Source organism: Petromyzon marinus, chromosome 56, assembly GCF_048934315.1.
Source record: "Petromyzon marinus isolate PM22_M1 ecotype Great Lakes invasive population chromosome 56, UKy_Petmar_22M1.pri1.0, whole genome shotgun sequence".
Lineage (NCBI taxonomy): Eukaryota > Metazoa > Chordata > Hyperoartia > Petromyzontiformes > Petromyzontidae > Petromyzon > Petromyzon marinus.
The window spans coordinates 3,422,412-3,439,205 of NC_133722.1; the positions used below are offsets into that span (position 1 = coordinate 3,422,412).

General features: G+C 48.9%; 2 protein-coding genes across 3 annotated transcripts in view; one reads left to right on the forward strand and one right to left on the reverse strand.

The window, feature by feature from the left end:
• Positions 1-270: 270 nt before the first annotated feature.
• On the forward strand, positions 271-11,971 carry FKBP14 (FKBP prolyl isomerase 14). The gene is made up of 4 exons (XM_032975507.2): positions 271-650; positions 1,828-1,979; positions 7,201-7,328; positions 7,818-11,971. The coding sequence occupies exons 1-4, from the start codon at positions 412-414 to the stop codon at positions 7,971-7,973; spliced, it is 675 nt and encodes a 224-aa protein (XP_032831398.2). The 5' UTR covers positions 271-411; the 3' UTR covers positions 7,974-11,971.
• A 482-nt stretch (positions 11,972-12,453) lies between these two features.
• Positions 12,454-16,794, reverse strand: part of LOC116954748 (cytochrome c) — a 29,544-nt gene continuing 25,203 nt past the window's right edge. For both annotated transcript variants that reach the window (XM_032975520.2, XM_032975521.2), the window contains exons 2-3: positions 15,824-16,019; positions 12,454-12,925 (exon numbers count right to left, since the gene is read on the reverse strand). In XM_032975520.2, the coding sequence (XP_032831411.2) occupies positions 12,777-12,925; positions 15,824-16,019 (345 nt within the window). In that variant the 3' untranslated portion in view covers positions 12,454-12,776. The remainder of the gene's footprint in view (positions 12,926-15,823; positions 16,020-16,794) is intronic.

The following is a 16,794-nucleotide window of genomic DNA, read 5'->3' on the forward strand; positions in this document are numbered from 1 at the left end:
AACACGTTCTACTTAATTAAGTTTACTTTTTAATAAATGTTTTCTCCTACAACATCAGAGTGCAGCGCCACATTAAATACGCACTACAATGACAATAGTCTAAAGCTATTTGAAGCATATATATTTTGGGGGGGGGGCAGAGCTTTGTGACGTCATATTTGAGGGGGGGTTCTGACTTTTTGTGACGCCGTGTGACGAAGGGGGGGGTCAAAATAGTCCAAAATCGCGTGACGTCATTTATGGACGGCCCCGATACACGACACTGGCGATGTATGAATCGGAATACCGTTATGCTAATCGCGCGTGACGTCACACACCCCCATCCCGTGACGTCACGCCTTGCCACGCACGCCGCCCCGGCTGAGGATCGGCCGCGCTCGCCCCCCTCGCTTCTCACGCCGCGAGCTTGCGATGGACTCGGCTCGCTCGCCGCCGCCGCCGCTGCTGCCCCTGCTGCTGCTGCCCCTGCTGCTGCCCCTGCTGCTGCTGCCGCAGCCGCGACCGACGGCAGCCGCCAAGATCCCCGAGGCGGAGGTGAAGGTGGAGGTGACGCACCGGCCATTCCTGTGCCATCGCAAGAGCAAGCGAGGCGACCTCGTGGCGCTGTCCTACCGCGGGTTCCTCGAGAACGGCACCCGCTTCCACTCCACGTGAGACACCACGGGGGGCGGGGGGAGGGGAGGGTGGGGGGGAGGTGGAGGGTGGGGGTGGAGGGTGGGGGTGGAGGTGGAGGATGGGGGTGGAGGGTGGGGGTGGAGGGTGCAGGTGGGGGTGGAGGGTGGGGGGTGGGGGGGTGGAGGTGGAGGGGGGGAGAGTGGAGGTGGAGGGTGGGGGTGGAGGGTGCAGGTGGGGGTGGAGGGTGGGGGGGGAGGTGGAGGGTGGGGGGTGGGGGGGAGGTGGAGGGTGGGGGGGGAGGTGGAGGGTGGGGGGTGGGGTGGAGGTGGAGGGTGGGGGGGGAGGTGGAGGGTGGGGGGGGAGGTGGAGGGTGGGGGGGGAGGTGGAGGGTGGGGAGGAAGGGGGGGGAGGTGGAGGGTGGGGAGGGTGGGAGGTGGAGGGTGGGGGGGGAGGTGGAGGATGGGGGGGGAGGTGGAGGGTGGGGGTGGAGGGTGCGGGGGGAGGTGGAGGGTGGGGGGGAGGTGGAGGATGGGGGGGGAGGTGGAGGGTGGGGGGGGAGGTGGAGGGTGGGGGTGGAGGGTGCGGGGGGAGGTGGAGGGTGGGGGGGGAGGTGGAGGATGGGGGGGGAGGTGGAGGGTGGGGGGGGAGGTGGAGGGTGGGGGGGGGAGGTGGAGGGTGGGGGGGGAGGTGGAGGGTGGGGGGGGAGGTGGAGGGTGGGGGGGGAGGTGGAGGGTGGGGGGGGGAGGTGGAGGGTGGGGGGGGTGGAGGGTGGGGGGGGAGGTGGAGGGTGGGGGTGGAGGTGAAGGGTGTGGGGGGAGGGTGGAGGTGGAGGGTGCGGGGTGGAGTGTGGGGGGGGTGGAGGTGAGGGATGTGTGAGGTGGGGCACGTCGCAGAGGGTGAGGTGATGGAGTGGCGATGTGAGGGTAGCTGGAGAGGTGAGTCGAGCGAGGTGCGAGGGGAGAAGGTGAGTAGATGGATAGAGTGGAGGTTCGGTGAAGGAAGGGCTGTGAGCAGGTGAGTGCTGCGTAAGCTGCGGTATAAATATTAAGTAACGATTATGTGATTGATGGTTTTTGCATGGTTGTGACGATGATGATGGTAATAGCGTGGCGATGATGATTGTGGTGGCGTAGTTGTGGCGATGCCGATGTGGACGATGTGGACGATGTGCGCGCCCCCCTCCGCCCCTCCCGCCACCTCCTCCCATCACAGCGACGAGCACAACAATGGTCACCCCGTGTGGGTGACGCTGGGGGTGGGCGAGGTGATCCGGGGCTGGGACCGCGGCCTCGTGGGCATGTGTGTGGGCGAGAAGCGGCGCCTCAACGTGCCGCCCGCCCTCGCCTACGGCAAGGAGGGCAAGGGTGAGGGCCCGTCCAGCTGCACGTCGCCACGACGTGCCGGGTCCACGACTAGGACTCTAGACTCCACTACCGCCAGCGGCGTAGTGACAACATTATCAGTGGTGTAGTAACTACATTATCAGTGGTGTAGTAACTACATTATCAGTGGTGTAGTAACTACATTATCAGTGGTGTAGTAACTACATTATCAGTGACGTAGTAACTACATTATCAGTGGTGTAGTAACTACATTATCAGTGGTGTAGTAACTACATTATCAGTGGTGTAGTAACTACATTATCAGTGGTGTAGTAACTACATTATCAGTGGTGTAGTAACTACATTATCAGTGGTGTAGTAACTACATTATCAGTGGTGTAGTAACTACATTATCAGTGGTGTAGTAACTACATTATCAGTGGTGTAGTAACTACATTATCAGTGACGTAGTAACTACATTATCAGTGGTGTAGTAACTACATTATCAGTGGTGTAGTAACTACATTATCAGTGACGTAGTAACTACATTATCAGTGGTGTAGTAACTACATTATCAGTGGTGTAGTAACTACATTATCAGTGGTGTAGTAACAACATTATCAGTGGTGTAGTAACTACATTATCAGTGGTGTAGTAACTACATTATCAGTGGTGTAGTGACTACATTATCAGTGGTGTAGTAACTACATTATCAGTGGTGTAGTAACTACATTATCAGTGACGTAGTAACTACATTATCAGTGACGTAGTAACTACATTATCAGTGGTGTAGTAAACTACATTATCAGTGGTGTAGTAACTACATTATCAGTGGTGTAGTAACTACATTATCAGTGGTGTAGTGACTACATTATCAGTGGTGTAGTGACTACATTATCAGTGGTGTAGTAACTACATTATCAGTGGTGTAGTGACTACATTATCAGTGGTGTAGTAACTACATTATCAGTGGTGTAGTAAACTACATTATCAGTGGTGTAGTAACTACATTATCAGTGGTGTAGTAACTACATTATCAGTGGTGTAGTGACTACATTATCAGTGATGTAGTGACTACATTATCAGTGGTGTAGTAACTACATTATCAGTGGTGTAGTAACTACATTATCAGTGGTGTAGTAACTACATTATCAGTGGTGTAGTGACTACATTATCAGTGGTGTAGTAACTACATTATCAGTGGTGTAGTAACTACATTATCAGTGACGTAGTAACTACATTATCAGTGACGTAGTAACTACATTATCAGTGGTGTAGTAAACTACATTATCAGTGGTGTAGTAACTACATTATCAGTGGTGTAGTAACTACATTATCAGTGGTGTAGTGACTACATTATCAGTGGTGTAGTGACTACATTATCAGTGGTGTAGTAACTACATTATCAGTGGTGTAGTGACTACATTATCAGTGGTGTAGTAACTACATTATCAGTGGTGTAGTAAACTACATTATCAGTGGTGTAGTAACTACATTATCAGTGGTGTAGTAACTACATTATCAGTGGTGTAGTGACTACATTATCAGTGATGTAGTGACTACATTATCAGTGGTGTAGTAACTACATTATCAGTGGTGTAGTAACTACATTATCAGTGGTGTAGTGACTACATTATCAGTGGTGTAGTGACTACATTATCAGTGGTGTAGTAACTACATTATCAGTGGTGTAGTAACTACATTATCAGTGACGTAGTAACTACATTATCAGTGGTGTAGTAACTACATTATCAGTGGTGTAGTAACTACATTATCAGTGGTGTAGTGACTACATTATCAGTGGTGTAGTAACTACATTATCAGTGGTGTAGTAACTACATTATCAGTGGTGTAATAACTACATTATCAGTGGTGTAGTGACTACATTATCAGTGGTGTAGTAACTACATTATCAGTGGTGTAATAACTACATTATCAGTGGTGTAATAACTACATTATCAGTGGTGTAGTGACTACATTATCAGTGGTGTAGTGACTACATTATCAGTGGTGTAGTAACTACATTATCAGTGGTGTAGTGACTACATTATCAGTGGTGTAGTAACTACATTATCAGTGGTGTAATAACTACATTATCAGTGGTGTAGTAACTACATTGTCAGTGGTGTAGTAACTACATTATCAGTGGTGTAGTAACTACATTATCAGTGGTGTAGTAACTACATTATCAGTGGTGTAGTAACTACATTATCAGTGGTGTAGTAACTACATTATCAGTGGTGTAGTAACTACATTATCAGTGACGTAGTAACTACATTATCAGTGGTGTAGTGACTACATTATCAGTGGTGTAGTAACTACATTATCAGTGGTGTAGTAACTACATTATCAGTGGTGTAGTGACTACATTATCAGTGGTGTAGTAACTACATTATCAGTGGTGTAGTAACTACATTATCAGTGGTGTAGTAAACTACATTATCAGTGGTGTAGTGACTACATTATCAGTGGTGTAGTGACTACATTATCAGTGGTGTAGTAACTACATTATCAGTGGCGTAGTAACTACATTATCAGTGGCGTAGTGACTACATTATCAATGGTGTAGTAACTACATTATGAGTGGTGTAGTGACTACATTATCAGTGGTGTAGTAACTACATTATCAGTGGCGTAGTAACTACATTATCAGTGGCGTAGTGACTACATTATCAGTGGTGTAGTAACTACATTATCAGTGGTGTAATAACTACATTATCAGTGGTGTAGTAACTACATTATCAGTGGTGTAGTAACTACATTATCAGTGGTGTAGTAACTACATTATCAGTGGTGTAGTAACTACATTATCAGTGGTGTAGTGACTACATTATCAGTGGTGTAGTAACTACATTATCAGTGGTGTAGTAACTACATTATCAGTGGTGTAGTAAACTACATTATCAGTGGTGTAGTGACTACATTATCAGTGGTGTAGTGACTACATTATCAGTGGTGTAGTAACTACATTATCAGTGGCGTAGTAACTACATTATCAGTGGCGTAGTGACTACATTATCAATGGTGTAGTAACTACATTATGAGTGGTGTAGTGACTACATTATCAGTGGTGTAGTGACTACATTATCAGTGGTGTAGTAACTACATTATCAGTGGTGTAGTAACTGCATTATCAGTGGTGTAGTGACTACATTATCAGTGGTGTAATAACCACATTATCAGTGGCGTAGTAACTACATTAGCAGTGGTGTAGTAACTACATTATCAGTGACGTAGTAACTACATTAGCAGTGGTGTAGTAACTACATTATCAGTGGCGTAGTAACTACATTATCAGTGGTGTAGTGACTACATTATCAGTGGTGTAATAACCACATTATCAGTGGCGTAGTAACTACATTATCAGTGACGTAGTAACTACATTATCAGTGGTGTAGTAACTACATTATCAGTGGTGTAGTAAACTACATTATCAGTGACGTAGTAACTACATTATCAGTGGTGTAGTGACTACATTATCAGTGGTGTAGTAACTACATTATCAGTGGTGTAGTAACTACATTATCAGTGGTGTAGTGACTACATTATCAGTGGTGTAGTGACTACATTATCAGTGGTGTAGTAACTACATTATCAGTGACGTAGTAACTACATTATCAGTGGTGTAGTGACTACATTATCAGTGGTGTAGTAACTACATTATCAGTGGTGTAGTAACTACATTATCAGTGACGTAGTAACTACATTATCAGTGGTGTAGTAACTACATTATCAGTGGTGTAGTAACTACATTATCAGTGACGTAGTAACTACATTATCAGTGGTGTAGTAACTACATTATCAGTGGTGTAGTAACTACATTATCAGTGGTGTAGTAACTACATTATCAGTGACGTAGTAACTACATTATCAGTGGTGTAGTAACTACATTATCAGTGGTGTAGTAACTATATTATCAGTGGTGTAGTAACTACATTATCAGTGACGTAGTAACTACATTATCAGTGGTGTAGTAACTACATTGTCAGTGGTGTAGTAACTACATTATCAGTAGTGTAGTGACTACATTATCAGTGGTGTAGTAACTACATTATCAGTGGTGTAGTAACTACATTATCAGTGACGTAGTAACTACATTATCAGTGGTGTAGTAACTACATTATCAGTGGTGTAGTAACTACATTATCAGTGGCGTAGTAACTACATTATCAGTGACGTAGTAACTACATTATCAGTGGTGTAGTAACTACATTATCAGTGGTGTAGTAACTACATTATCAGTGACATAGTAACTACATTATCAGTGGTGTAGTAACTACATTATCAGTGGTGTAGTAACTACATTATCAGTGGTGTAGTGACTACATTATCAGTGGTGTAGTGACTACATTATCAGTGGTGTAGTAACTACATTATCAGTGACGTAGTAACTACATTATCAGTGGTGTAGTGACTACATTATCAGTGGTGTAGTAACTACATTATCAGTGGTGTAGTAACTACATTATCAGTGACGTAGTAACTACATTATCAGTGGTGTAGTAACTACATTATCAGTGGTGTAGTAACTACATTATCAGTGATGTAGTAACTACATTAGCAGTGGTGTAGTAACTATATTAGCAGTGGTGTAGTAACTACATTATCAGTGGTGTAGTAACTACATTATCAGTGACGTAACTACATTATCAGTGGTGTAGTAACTACATTATCAGTGGTGTAGTAACTATATTATCAGTGGTGTAGTAACTACATTATCAGTGACGTAGTAACTACATTATCAGTGGTGTAGTAACTATATTGTCAGTTGTGTAGTAACTACATTATCAGTAGTGTAGTGACTACATTATCAGTGGTGTAGTAACTACATTATCAGTGGTGTAGTAACTACATTATCAGTGACGTAGTAACTACATTATCAGTGACATAGTAACTACATTATCAGTGGTGTAGTGACTACATTATCAGTGGTGTAGTAACTACATCAGTGGTGTAGTAACTACATTATCAGTGGTGTAGTAACTACATTATCAGTGGTGTAGTAACTACATTATGAGTGGTGTAGTGACTACATTATCAGGTGTAGTAACTACATTATCAGTGGTGTAGTAACTACATTATCAGTGGCGTAGTAACTACATTATCAGTGGCATAGTAACTACATTATCGGTGGCGATGGTGGTAACGGCGATGGTGTCGATGGTGGCAATGACGATAACGATGAAGGTGACGAGGATGACGACGATAACGACAAAACCCATAATGACAGTGATGATGATGATGATCCCTGTGCGGCGTGCAGGGCGAATCCCGCCGGACGCGACGCTCGTCTTCGACATGGAGCTGCACGAGATCCGGAACGGCCCCCGCTCGCACGAGTCCTTCCAGGAGATGGACCTCGACGACGACTGGAAGCTGTCGCGCATCGAGGTCTCGCGAGGACAAAGATCACGACACTGACGACGAAGACGACGACGAAGACGATGACAATTACAGCGATGACGATGATGGGGCTCCTTCGGCCACGCGGGCCTTGCCCTGCTGACTGACAAGAGGGCAGGCACGTCGCATTAGTTCATGAGCGCTTGCCATGCTGATGAATCTCGGTGAAGTCAAACCCCTTTACATTGAGGCACCTGGTGGTACTGCCGATGCTGCTGTTGATGATGTTATGACCAGAGATAATGTTGCCGATGAAGTTGCTGCTGCTGATGTTGCTGATGACGCTGAAGCTGTTGCCGATACTAACGATCGCGCCGATGCTAAAAACGGACTATGTTGAAGATACCGATGTCCCTGCCGATGATGTTGACCTCACGGAAATTAATCACGATGCTGATACTAACGGCGGTGATGTTGATAATTATACTGTCGCCGATGCTGCCGATGATGCTGATGGATGTCGCCCTGCCCCGCCAGGTGGAGGAGTACCTCCGCAAGGAGTTCTCCAAGTCCGGGGTGAACCACAACGAGTCGTACCAGGGCCTCGTGGAAGACATCTTCACCAAGGAGGACGAGGATGAGGACGGCTTCATATCGGCACGCGAGTTCACCTACCGGCACGACGAGCTGTGACGCGCGAGAGCGGCGGGGGAGCGAGCGAGCGGGCGGGCGGGAGGGCGAGTGGGTGGGCGAGCGGGTGAAGTGGGCAAGTGTGTGCGTAAGTGGTTGGGTGAGTTGGCATCGTAAGGTGGCGCATCGGCCAGTCACCTAAGGCGGTCGACCTATGGTCCCTGTCTGTACCGTGACCTCCTGCAAGCGGGCGTTCGAGACTTCAACCGGCCCTAAAGTGCACCTGGCCTGGCGCAAGCGCGTGGTGACGTCACAGACACTTAGTGGCGAATGGTGGTTGTTGTTGTTGTTGGGCGAGTTGGAACGAGTGGACGAGTGAGTGGAGTGAGTGGGCGAATGAGTTGAGTGGGTGAGCTGGTGGAGTGGGTGAGCTGGTGGAGTGAGTGAGTGTGTAGGTAAAATGGTTTGGCGAGTTTAATCAGTGAATGAGCGGATGATTGAGCGGAGTGAGTGAATGTGCGAGCGGGTGGGTGAGTTAGTGAGTGGTCGAGTGGCTCTGTAACTGAGTGAGAAAGTGATTGAGTGAGTGGATGGGTGAGCAACTCGGTGAGTGATTAAGTGGGCGAGTGATTTGGCCAAGGCCTGTGGGCGCTAAGGGCAATACATCTCCTCTCTGTGATACAGAATACTACTCAAAATCTGAAATTGGCCCACTGCCCGAAACAGCGGCAGCTGCTGAGAAGTACGGTTAAATATCACTCACAGCCCGCGTGGGGAGTGGTGGTGCATCGCTACGAACCCAGCGACCGGGGTTGGATTCCCACTCGCGGCCAACACCGGTGACTATTATCTGAATTGGTCCTGGACCTCCCCTAGGTCTACTCAGCCTGAAGGCCATTATCGCCACTCGGGAGACAATAGTGGCCGGGCGGAGTGCTGGCCACCCACCACCTCGTGTGCCGTGGTGCCGGTCTTCATAGGTGCTATTCGCTTGCCCCAACAGCGCTTGCCCCAACAGTCAGTTGAAGGCTACACGGGGGGGAACTTTGTGTGAGTGGAGTTGGCATGTTCTCTCCATTCTGCATGGATTTCCTCCTGTCGCTAAACGTACAGCATAACCCGCATCGGTCAAATATCCCAATGCCCGAAAAAAATACTTGCTTATTACTCAGTTGGGATTATACACAGCAGCAGCATGGCACACCACCTACACCCCGGGGCCCCGACAACGAAAACCTGACAGGATCCTCCTGAAAACGAGACTTGAGAGAGAACTCGCGAGTCGCCGAGGCTTTCACGAGCAAAGAAGGCGCAATTGATAGTAGGTGTTTCCATTTTCTGGCAGTAAAACAGGTGTTAAGATGTTAAAACACCTAACTGAAGCCAGTATTCAATTATGATAATAGGGTTGTCCCGTTTCTGGCAAAGGAGGTCCCATGATGTAGCTGCTCAACCAGAGCTCTCGATGTCCTGATAGTGGCGTTGTCTTTGTGCTGTTCGCCTTGTGGCGTCCTCTGGTCGAACACTGTCAGTGAGACGAGGCTCTAAACAAGCCGTCTCTGGTGTGGACCAATCAGTTTCAAAGACGATGCACATACTGTCAGAGCATGTTTTTTTTATTTGCATGTTCACCACAAGTCCTGTGTGGTTTAATGCAGACATGATTCCTTGCAAAGGTTTCAGTTTGGCGTTTTAACATCTTAACACAGCTGTTTTATTATTGCCAGAAAAGGGAAAACCCTATTATCATAATGTAATACTGGCAAAGGAGGTCTCGTGATGAAGGCGTAATGATCACACTGCAATACCGTACACGAGCGGCTGTCTGCCCCGGTCGCCAGGTGGCGATGTCGGGTTAGGCGAAGCAAAACCACTACGGTCGACAAAGGGGGCCCACCTCCCCCCCCAGTCTACAAACCCACCCTGTTCCACCTCTCCCACGCAGGTGGCCCCATTTACCTTCACGCAAATGAAAGTGGTCACACACCGCGCATGCGAGATGCATCCCGCGCGTTTCGTTTGCCGTCCCTACCCCGCACCTCCGATTGGCACGGTTGGCTACGTACGGTGGCGGAGGAAGTTCAACGTAAGCGCCATTCGTAGAGACCGTCCTTTGACGGAGACGGTGGTGAACGGCTTGCGTCACGGACTCGCCGACCCGAAATTGACATTGCCCAGCCGCCGCCTGCGTCGGTGACGAATACCCAAAGCGCCGCTCCTGGTTCTCCCTCTTGGTCGACTGAGCTGTATTAGCGAGCACGTAAATACCACCCAGCGCTGGGGGGGGGGGGGGGGGGACACAGGCGGCCCAAGCGTGGCGCCGACCACACCGCCCCACCACTCGTGTGCCGCGCCAAGCCCGTTAATAGGTGCTCGCAAACAGGACTTGCCACCAGTGGTCCGATGGGTTAAACGGGGAGAGACCCTTGTCATGTGCAGTTATAATTTACACCGCGGTCGTGCGCGCCTGTGCGTGTGTGTACACGTGTCCCACGTGCTAAATCGCGCGGTGCTGTTTAGCAATGATGGGGCACGTGCGGTGTGTGGGAGACTTGCTTCCTAACGCCAATGGCTGTAATATACCACGGTGGGTGGTGTCGCACGTACTCGGACGAACTGAGTTCTCGTCCACGCTGGGTGGGTGGTTGGTGATGGTGCGTTCGGTTTTCCATGAATAGGCGTAACGTTTTTAAAAAAAAAAAAATCTACATTTGCCTTAGAAATTAACACTCCATATGTATTATTAGTAGGGTTGTTAACATCTGTTTTGTGCGTTTTTTATTGCATTGCCGCTAACAGCACGAAAGTTTTAAGTCACCGGTTTTCCCGCACGTGTAAAAATGTCCCAAGGGCAAAAATTCTTTATACCGTTTGGGTACGGCTTCACCCTCCTCCAAGACGCCTGGAGATGCATTCAAAGGACGAGCACTCCAGAGATTTTATACTTGAACGAGGCATTAGCAGCACCGGAGTTAAGTGGGCGCATTGAGCGGTCTGCTCTTCGAATGCACCTCCAGTCTGCGTGAAAGAGTAGACCAAATACAAGCCCCCTAGAGCCGCCTCTCGTGGAGGAGGCCCTTCTTCCAGCAGTCGCGTGGGCAAGCAATTGAAGGGCTGCACCTTAAATCTTTGACGTGAAGAGCGAGGGCGAATGTACCACGCGGCGACTCGTGCCGTCCGTACGCTCGCGGGGGCCAATCCGGTGCTTTCATTTATAAAATCCCGCCAGAATCGGGTGCCAGTGACGTATTTTTTTAGAACCGGTAACCAAATCTGAAAACATTTCCCCGCTTTACCGCCTATGGGTTCAAGGGCAATTATTAGCGGTCGTTCTTTCCGGCAGAAGCAGTCCGGAACGCCGACGCTCACCAAAGCAGTATTATCCAAGAGCTCCCAGGCTCGGTGAAACGTTCACATGGTAGCCAACGTAAGTCGTGGGTTTTAGTCAACGGCGGGTGCAGACAATAGAGATTTCACGGTGCTAAAGTACGTTTCTGCTGGAGTCCTAGGACGACGCTTCCTTGCTGCCAATAAGCTGTTATATATATAGCTAAAAGTATTTCTGCGTAGTTAAGCGATGTTCACGTGTCGGCTGTTAGACGGTGCTGAAGTACACTTCGTAACCGGCTCGGCGGCGAAGCAAGCGGCTCGCAATCGGAAGGTTGCCGAGTTCAAATCGTGGGGTTCGGGGGGGTGAGGAAGAGTGGCTGACTTTGCCCATCATCCCTCCTTCGAGAAGATCAACAGGGGTTGGGTGCTGTGGAGAAGACTCGTCCCCACTGTAACAATGTGGATTTTTTCAACCACTGGCTCCTTGATGTTCACTTGAGAGCAAGAAATCACTTTAGACTTTTTTTTACAACGTACATTTCACACCGATGGAACTGCCGGTGATATTAAAGTCACTTCTATTTTTCTTTGTTGAACGTTGCAATTTTACATGTTTGACGTAGATTTTTTTTTTTTAGACTAACGGGGTTTTTGGCGTGACAACACTAAACTCAAAAGTGCCTTACAAACGAAAAAAGTCCATACAAATAAAACTGTTGTTTAAAAAAAAATGTAAGAGTGGTTTTGTGCGTTGCCTAGTCCCCGTCGAGTGTTTCTGTAAAATTACGGCAGCCGTTCGAACGGACGTTTAATATTCACTTCAAGAGGTGGCCAAGTTGCTCGGAGGTCAAGAGTGCTGAGAGTACCATTCTCCGTGGTGTTGTGGACATAGAAGAACAATACAACCAGGGCTAATGCAACTGGCTCTGTCTGGCTCAACGACCACCACATCCAGAATACCATCTCGCTCTGGATATTGGGCACAGCTCCAGTCTACGAGAGGGCCCTAAGATATTTTGTGATAAATTAAGCTCTCGATTCAACAATGGACTTTTATGCACTACCCTCTGCCCCTCTATAACTGCCCAACGACCCCCCTCTGCCACCCACAGCAATGCCACGCTTATATTTAAAAAAAAACATTCCAAACATCCGGTGGCTCACCACGGGCATGGTGTCACAACAAAAAAAAAAGACACGTGCACCCAGCTGCGAGTTTGTACGGGTTTTGCTTTTATTCTTCATTCACGTTAAAAGTTCCCCAATCCCACACACACAACGGACATTCCACAGGAGAACCGTAACTACCAACAAAGACGACTAAATCGCCCGCTCGCTCCCTCCCTCTCCGTGCGAGGCGGAAACTCGAGCTGCGCACGCGCGCGGAGCTGCCCGAGAAGTGTGCGAGGGCAGCTCCACTCGGCTGAAAATAATTGGACGGGGAACTGGAAATAAATAGGGGGCACGCACGCGGTCGCCATCGCCCTTGCCACGTGTTTCTGCCGGCCGAGTTCTTCTGGATGCGTGCCCGTCCGTCTACTCCGAGGTCGACTTCTTGAGGTAGGCGATGAGGTCCTTCCTCTCGCCCTCCTTCTTGATGCCGGCGAAGATCATCTTGGTGCCCGGGATGTACTTCTTCGGGTTCTCCAGGTAGACGAAGAGGGTTTCCTCGTTCCACACGATGCCTGCGCCCGCCGGGGATGAGGGGGAGACGGTTTAGAGTGCTCGGTTCGCGATTGAAAAGTCCCGGGTTCGACGCGCACATCGTTTATCGTCGTCGTCATAATCGCGTTGGGACTGACGAGCTACATGGCGGCAACACTTTTGGGGAGTCAACTCGTCGTCGCGCCTTGGGGATGTGGAATTTCCACTAGCGCCACAGGGTTGCTAATGGATGAGTGCCACCCAACATGGAGAGAACCAGTGGACTGTCAGGTTTTGTGGAAACGTATGATACAACAACAAAAAATCACAACCTACTATGTGGGAGTGAAACATTAATTGAAATACTATTCTGAACCAATAAAATATTGTCCAGTGATATCAGTTGACTAAAAGCCCATTTTAGTCTGCAGAAAAATACACTAGTATCATGTAACAAAAAAATACAAATGCAGGTTGAAACTAAAGGTGGTTGCAAAAAATGTCCACATTTAAATGAAATATCGGTTCCCAAATCCTTTCCCAAATTATTTTTCATTACAAAAAAAACTGCAGCCTCAATGCACTGAGGTAGACTAGTTTTAAAAAGTAGTTTCATCATCCATTTTATATCCACTGCTGGATAAAGACTGCCTCTAGTCATCACCATCCATCACTACTTCGACACTTGTACTACCGGTGTCAATGTTTTTGAATTACCTCTCGTGTAAAAACACCAATTGGTGTTTTCGACAAGGTTAGATAATGGTTGACCATTTCACGATTTTGTGAGTGATCCACTAACCCCTCAACCTCCACAGTGCTGAATGACGGGCATGCACAAAGCCACAAGTGGATGCAAATGGGAGTATCTAACACAAAGTCCTTGAGTAAATATGGACAAAGCGAATTGGAAAAGGGCACCGCTGACATCTTGAAGAACGAACATCATGGCACGCAGTGAGAAAGAGAACTAATAAAGCACGGCATTACAACAATGTTATAAGGCGCCTTGTAACAACACAATGGCACGCACACAAAGACAACAAAGACCCCCCCCCCCCACCACCCGTATAGCCTGAACACAAAGACACACACAGTGGCAGATACACACAGGCAAATGCAAACCGATGCCAGGAACGCGAGGCAACCCTTGCAGCCTTAAATAGCTGTGGCCAAACGGTTCGTGACATTTCAGAAGCTGTTCCACAGACCCGGCACAGCGCCCTAGTGACTGGAGGGGACTCCGTAGCGATAGAGTTACTGACATAACCGGGCCGAGGCTTCCACCAGCAGGCCGTTTATGACTTTGAGACGCCCTCTTGTCTATGATTAGCCGGGACGGCACAGTCAGTACAAAGCAGCAGCAGATGTTACGGCACTGCGGAGATCTTGTGATGCAAGGCAGATGTCACCTAAAGAAACACCCCTTTGAATCGTAAACTTTATAAGTTGTTGCAGTTGTACTGCTGTGTTGCTCTCCAATGTGTTTTTGGGTTGCACCGCGCGTTGATCAGCACCATCTCCGCCGTTTCACTCCACGTGGTGGGAGCTTCTTCTTCGGGAACTGAATGTTCTCAAAGTTCCAATGCTGGACCAACGCCTCCCGCACACCGTGCTGGTCAAGGGGGCTGCTTGACCATACTTCACTGGTTGGGTCAACCGAGGGGGGCTATACCCAGGACCCGGTTCGGATATCACTCGCTACCGATGTTAGCCGTTGCCAGGGGTACCATTCTGGCGACTGGGTTTTTCACACCACTGCACGAGTTCAACGCTCGGCCACATCTTAACATCATAGGCGAGTGATACCTGGCCTGTCAATACCCCCGCACAGCGACCAGCGTGGTGAGGTGTGGTCAAACAAGCCCCCACGTCCAGCAGTGCCCTGAGACAGGGCTGCAACATATTTATATTACGGATTATTATCACTGTTGTCTGCCTGGCTCAAATAAGCGATGGGGCGACATCCACTTTTATGGTGTTGGTGGAAATTCTACATTCCGGTGATGGGGGTACCACTGTAAAAAGTGAGAGAGCGGTGGAGTGAAATGCAAATGGTCGAATTAGCATATAGCTGCTGCTGCTGCTGTTAAAAAAAGGCTCGGCTCTACATTTCTTTTTCAACTGCCCTCTGGTCCCTTCCCACACCATTCATCCAGAGCAGGGAGGGGACACAGTTGGTTCACTGTGGAGGGTCATTATCCTCTTGCACGGTGCGTGTGCCGACCTGTGTTTAATTCCGAGGAAAACCAATCCCTGCATGGGCATGGGCATGGTCCCATGGCGTTTTGCCTTTTTAAATGGACCCCCGATCTTTCTCGGAAGCCACCGAGTCCATCCCCGCCCAAAGTGCTTTAATGAGTGTTAGGCGCTGCTTATCTATGCCCACTGCTAATTCGGAGTCGGTGGTGGAACTTCCACATTGGGATTCTTCGGGGAAACGGTTTCGCTTCAATTTACACAACAGCGGCGGCTGCTGCTGCTGCTGCTGGCGTTTCTTGCGTGAAACGGCGTGAAGTCACCAAGCGGTGACGACCGCTCCAGAAACACTCGTACGCAGACACGGACACACACCATAGACAAAACACTTGACACACAAAGATCCCCCCCGTATAGCCTGACCAAGAAGTGCTGTTTGCGAGTTCCTATGTAGGCAGGCACGGCACACAAAGGGGCCGGCACCACTCCCAGCCGCCTTTGTCTCCCTGGTGGCGATGTTTACGCACTGCACCAGGACCGGTTGAGATAATCGCCACTGGTGTTGGCCGTGAGCGGGAATCGAACCCAGATAGCCGGGTTCGTAGCGCGGCGCGCTAGCCGCTACACTACCGCTCCCCATTACACTTAACACAGTTGTTTTTGCTGACACACACACACTCACGTAAACACATAGTGACAGCAATAACAGAACGTGCGCGCGTTCACTTGGCCGCACCCACCCTTGGACTTGTTGGCGTCGGTGTAGCTGAAACCGGGAGCCTGGCCGGTCTTGCGGCCGAAGAGACCCGACAGGTTGGGGCCCGTCTTGTGCTTGCCGGTCTTCTCCACCGTGTGGCACTGGGCGCACTTCTGCACGAACACCTTCTTGCCCTTTTCCACGTCACCCATCTCCACTGCTAGCTCCACACAACTGATCTGGTGCGGGGTCGGGGGTGCAAAGCGGTAGAGGGTTTTGTAATATTAATTTGTCATTGATTGAACGCACGCACATCGTGGCCCGCGGCACCTCAAGAGTGCTTTTGCACACCGAAAGAGCCTTGCATCTTATATCAACGGGCATCCCCAGTGACCCTGTGCAACAAAAAGTGCGACTCGGCACCTGAGCCTGCAAGCGGGCATTCGTCTCTGGCAGCCAGGGGACGGAGATTGCCGCGCGTTTTAAAAACTAAGTAAATTACGAGTGCTCGTTTTTGCGTGCAGATCTGGACCGGATGCCCTCGCGGGATCCTTTGACGCACCCTCCGAAGGCGACGTTCTGTTTACGGTCAACATGCCAGCGAGCGCCGACGAGGGCGGCCTGCCCGGAGCGACAAGATGGCAATGGACGCGCTGGCGCTTGGGCCACGTCACGGTGCAATGTGGCCTCGAACTCTGCAATTGCGCTCCGCAGGTCTTGCGCTTCGTCGAGCCGAGATCCGTTATTCCCGAGACTGTGCGTAGGAAATTTTTCGATTTAAAACTTTCGTGACTGCAATGATTCATCTTCTTTGGTTCTTTCGGTAAAGTCACGTAGAATGAGAATAAAATAATAAATTGATATTATTTTATTCTCATTCCACGTGACTTTACCGAAAGAACCAAAGAAGACTGTGCGTACGGTTTATTGACACACGCCTATGACGGGATTGTTGGGACTGTTCTTCACTTTTCCTTTCGTATGGATTAATAGCGGCAGATCGAAGATGTTTAT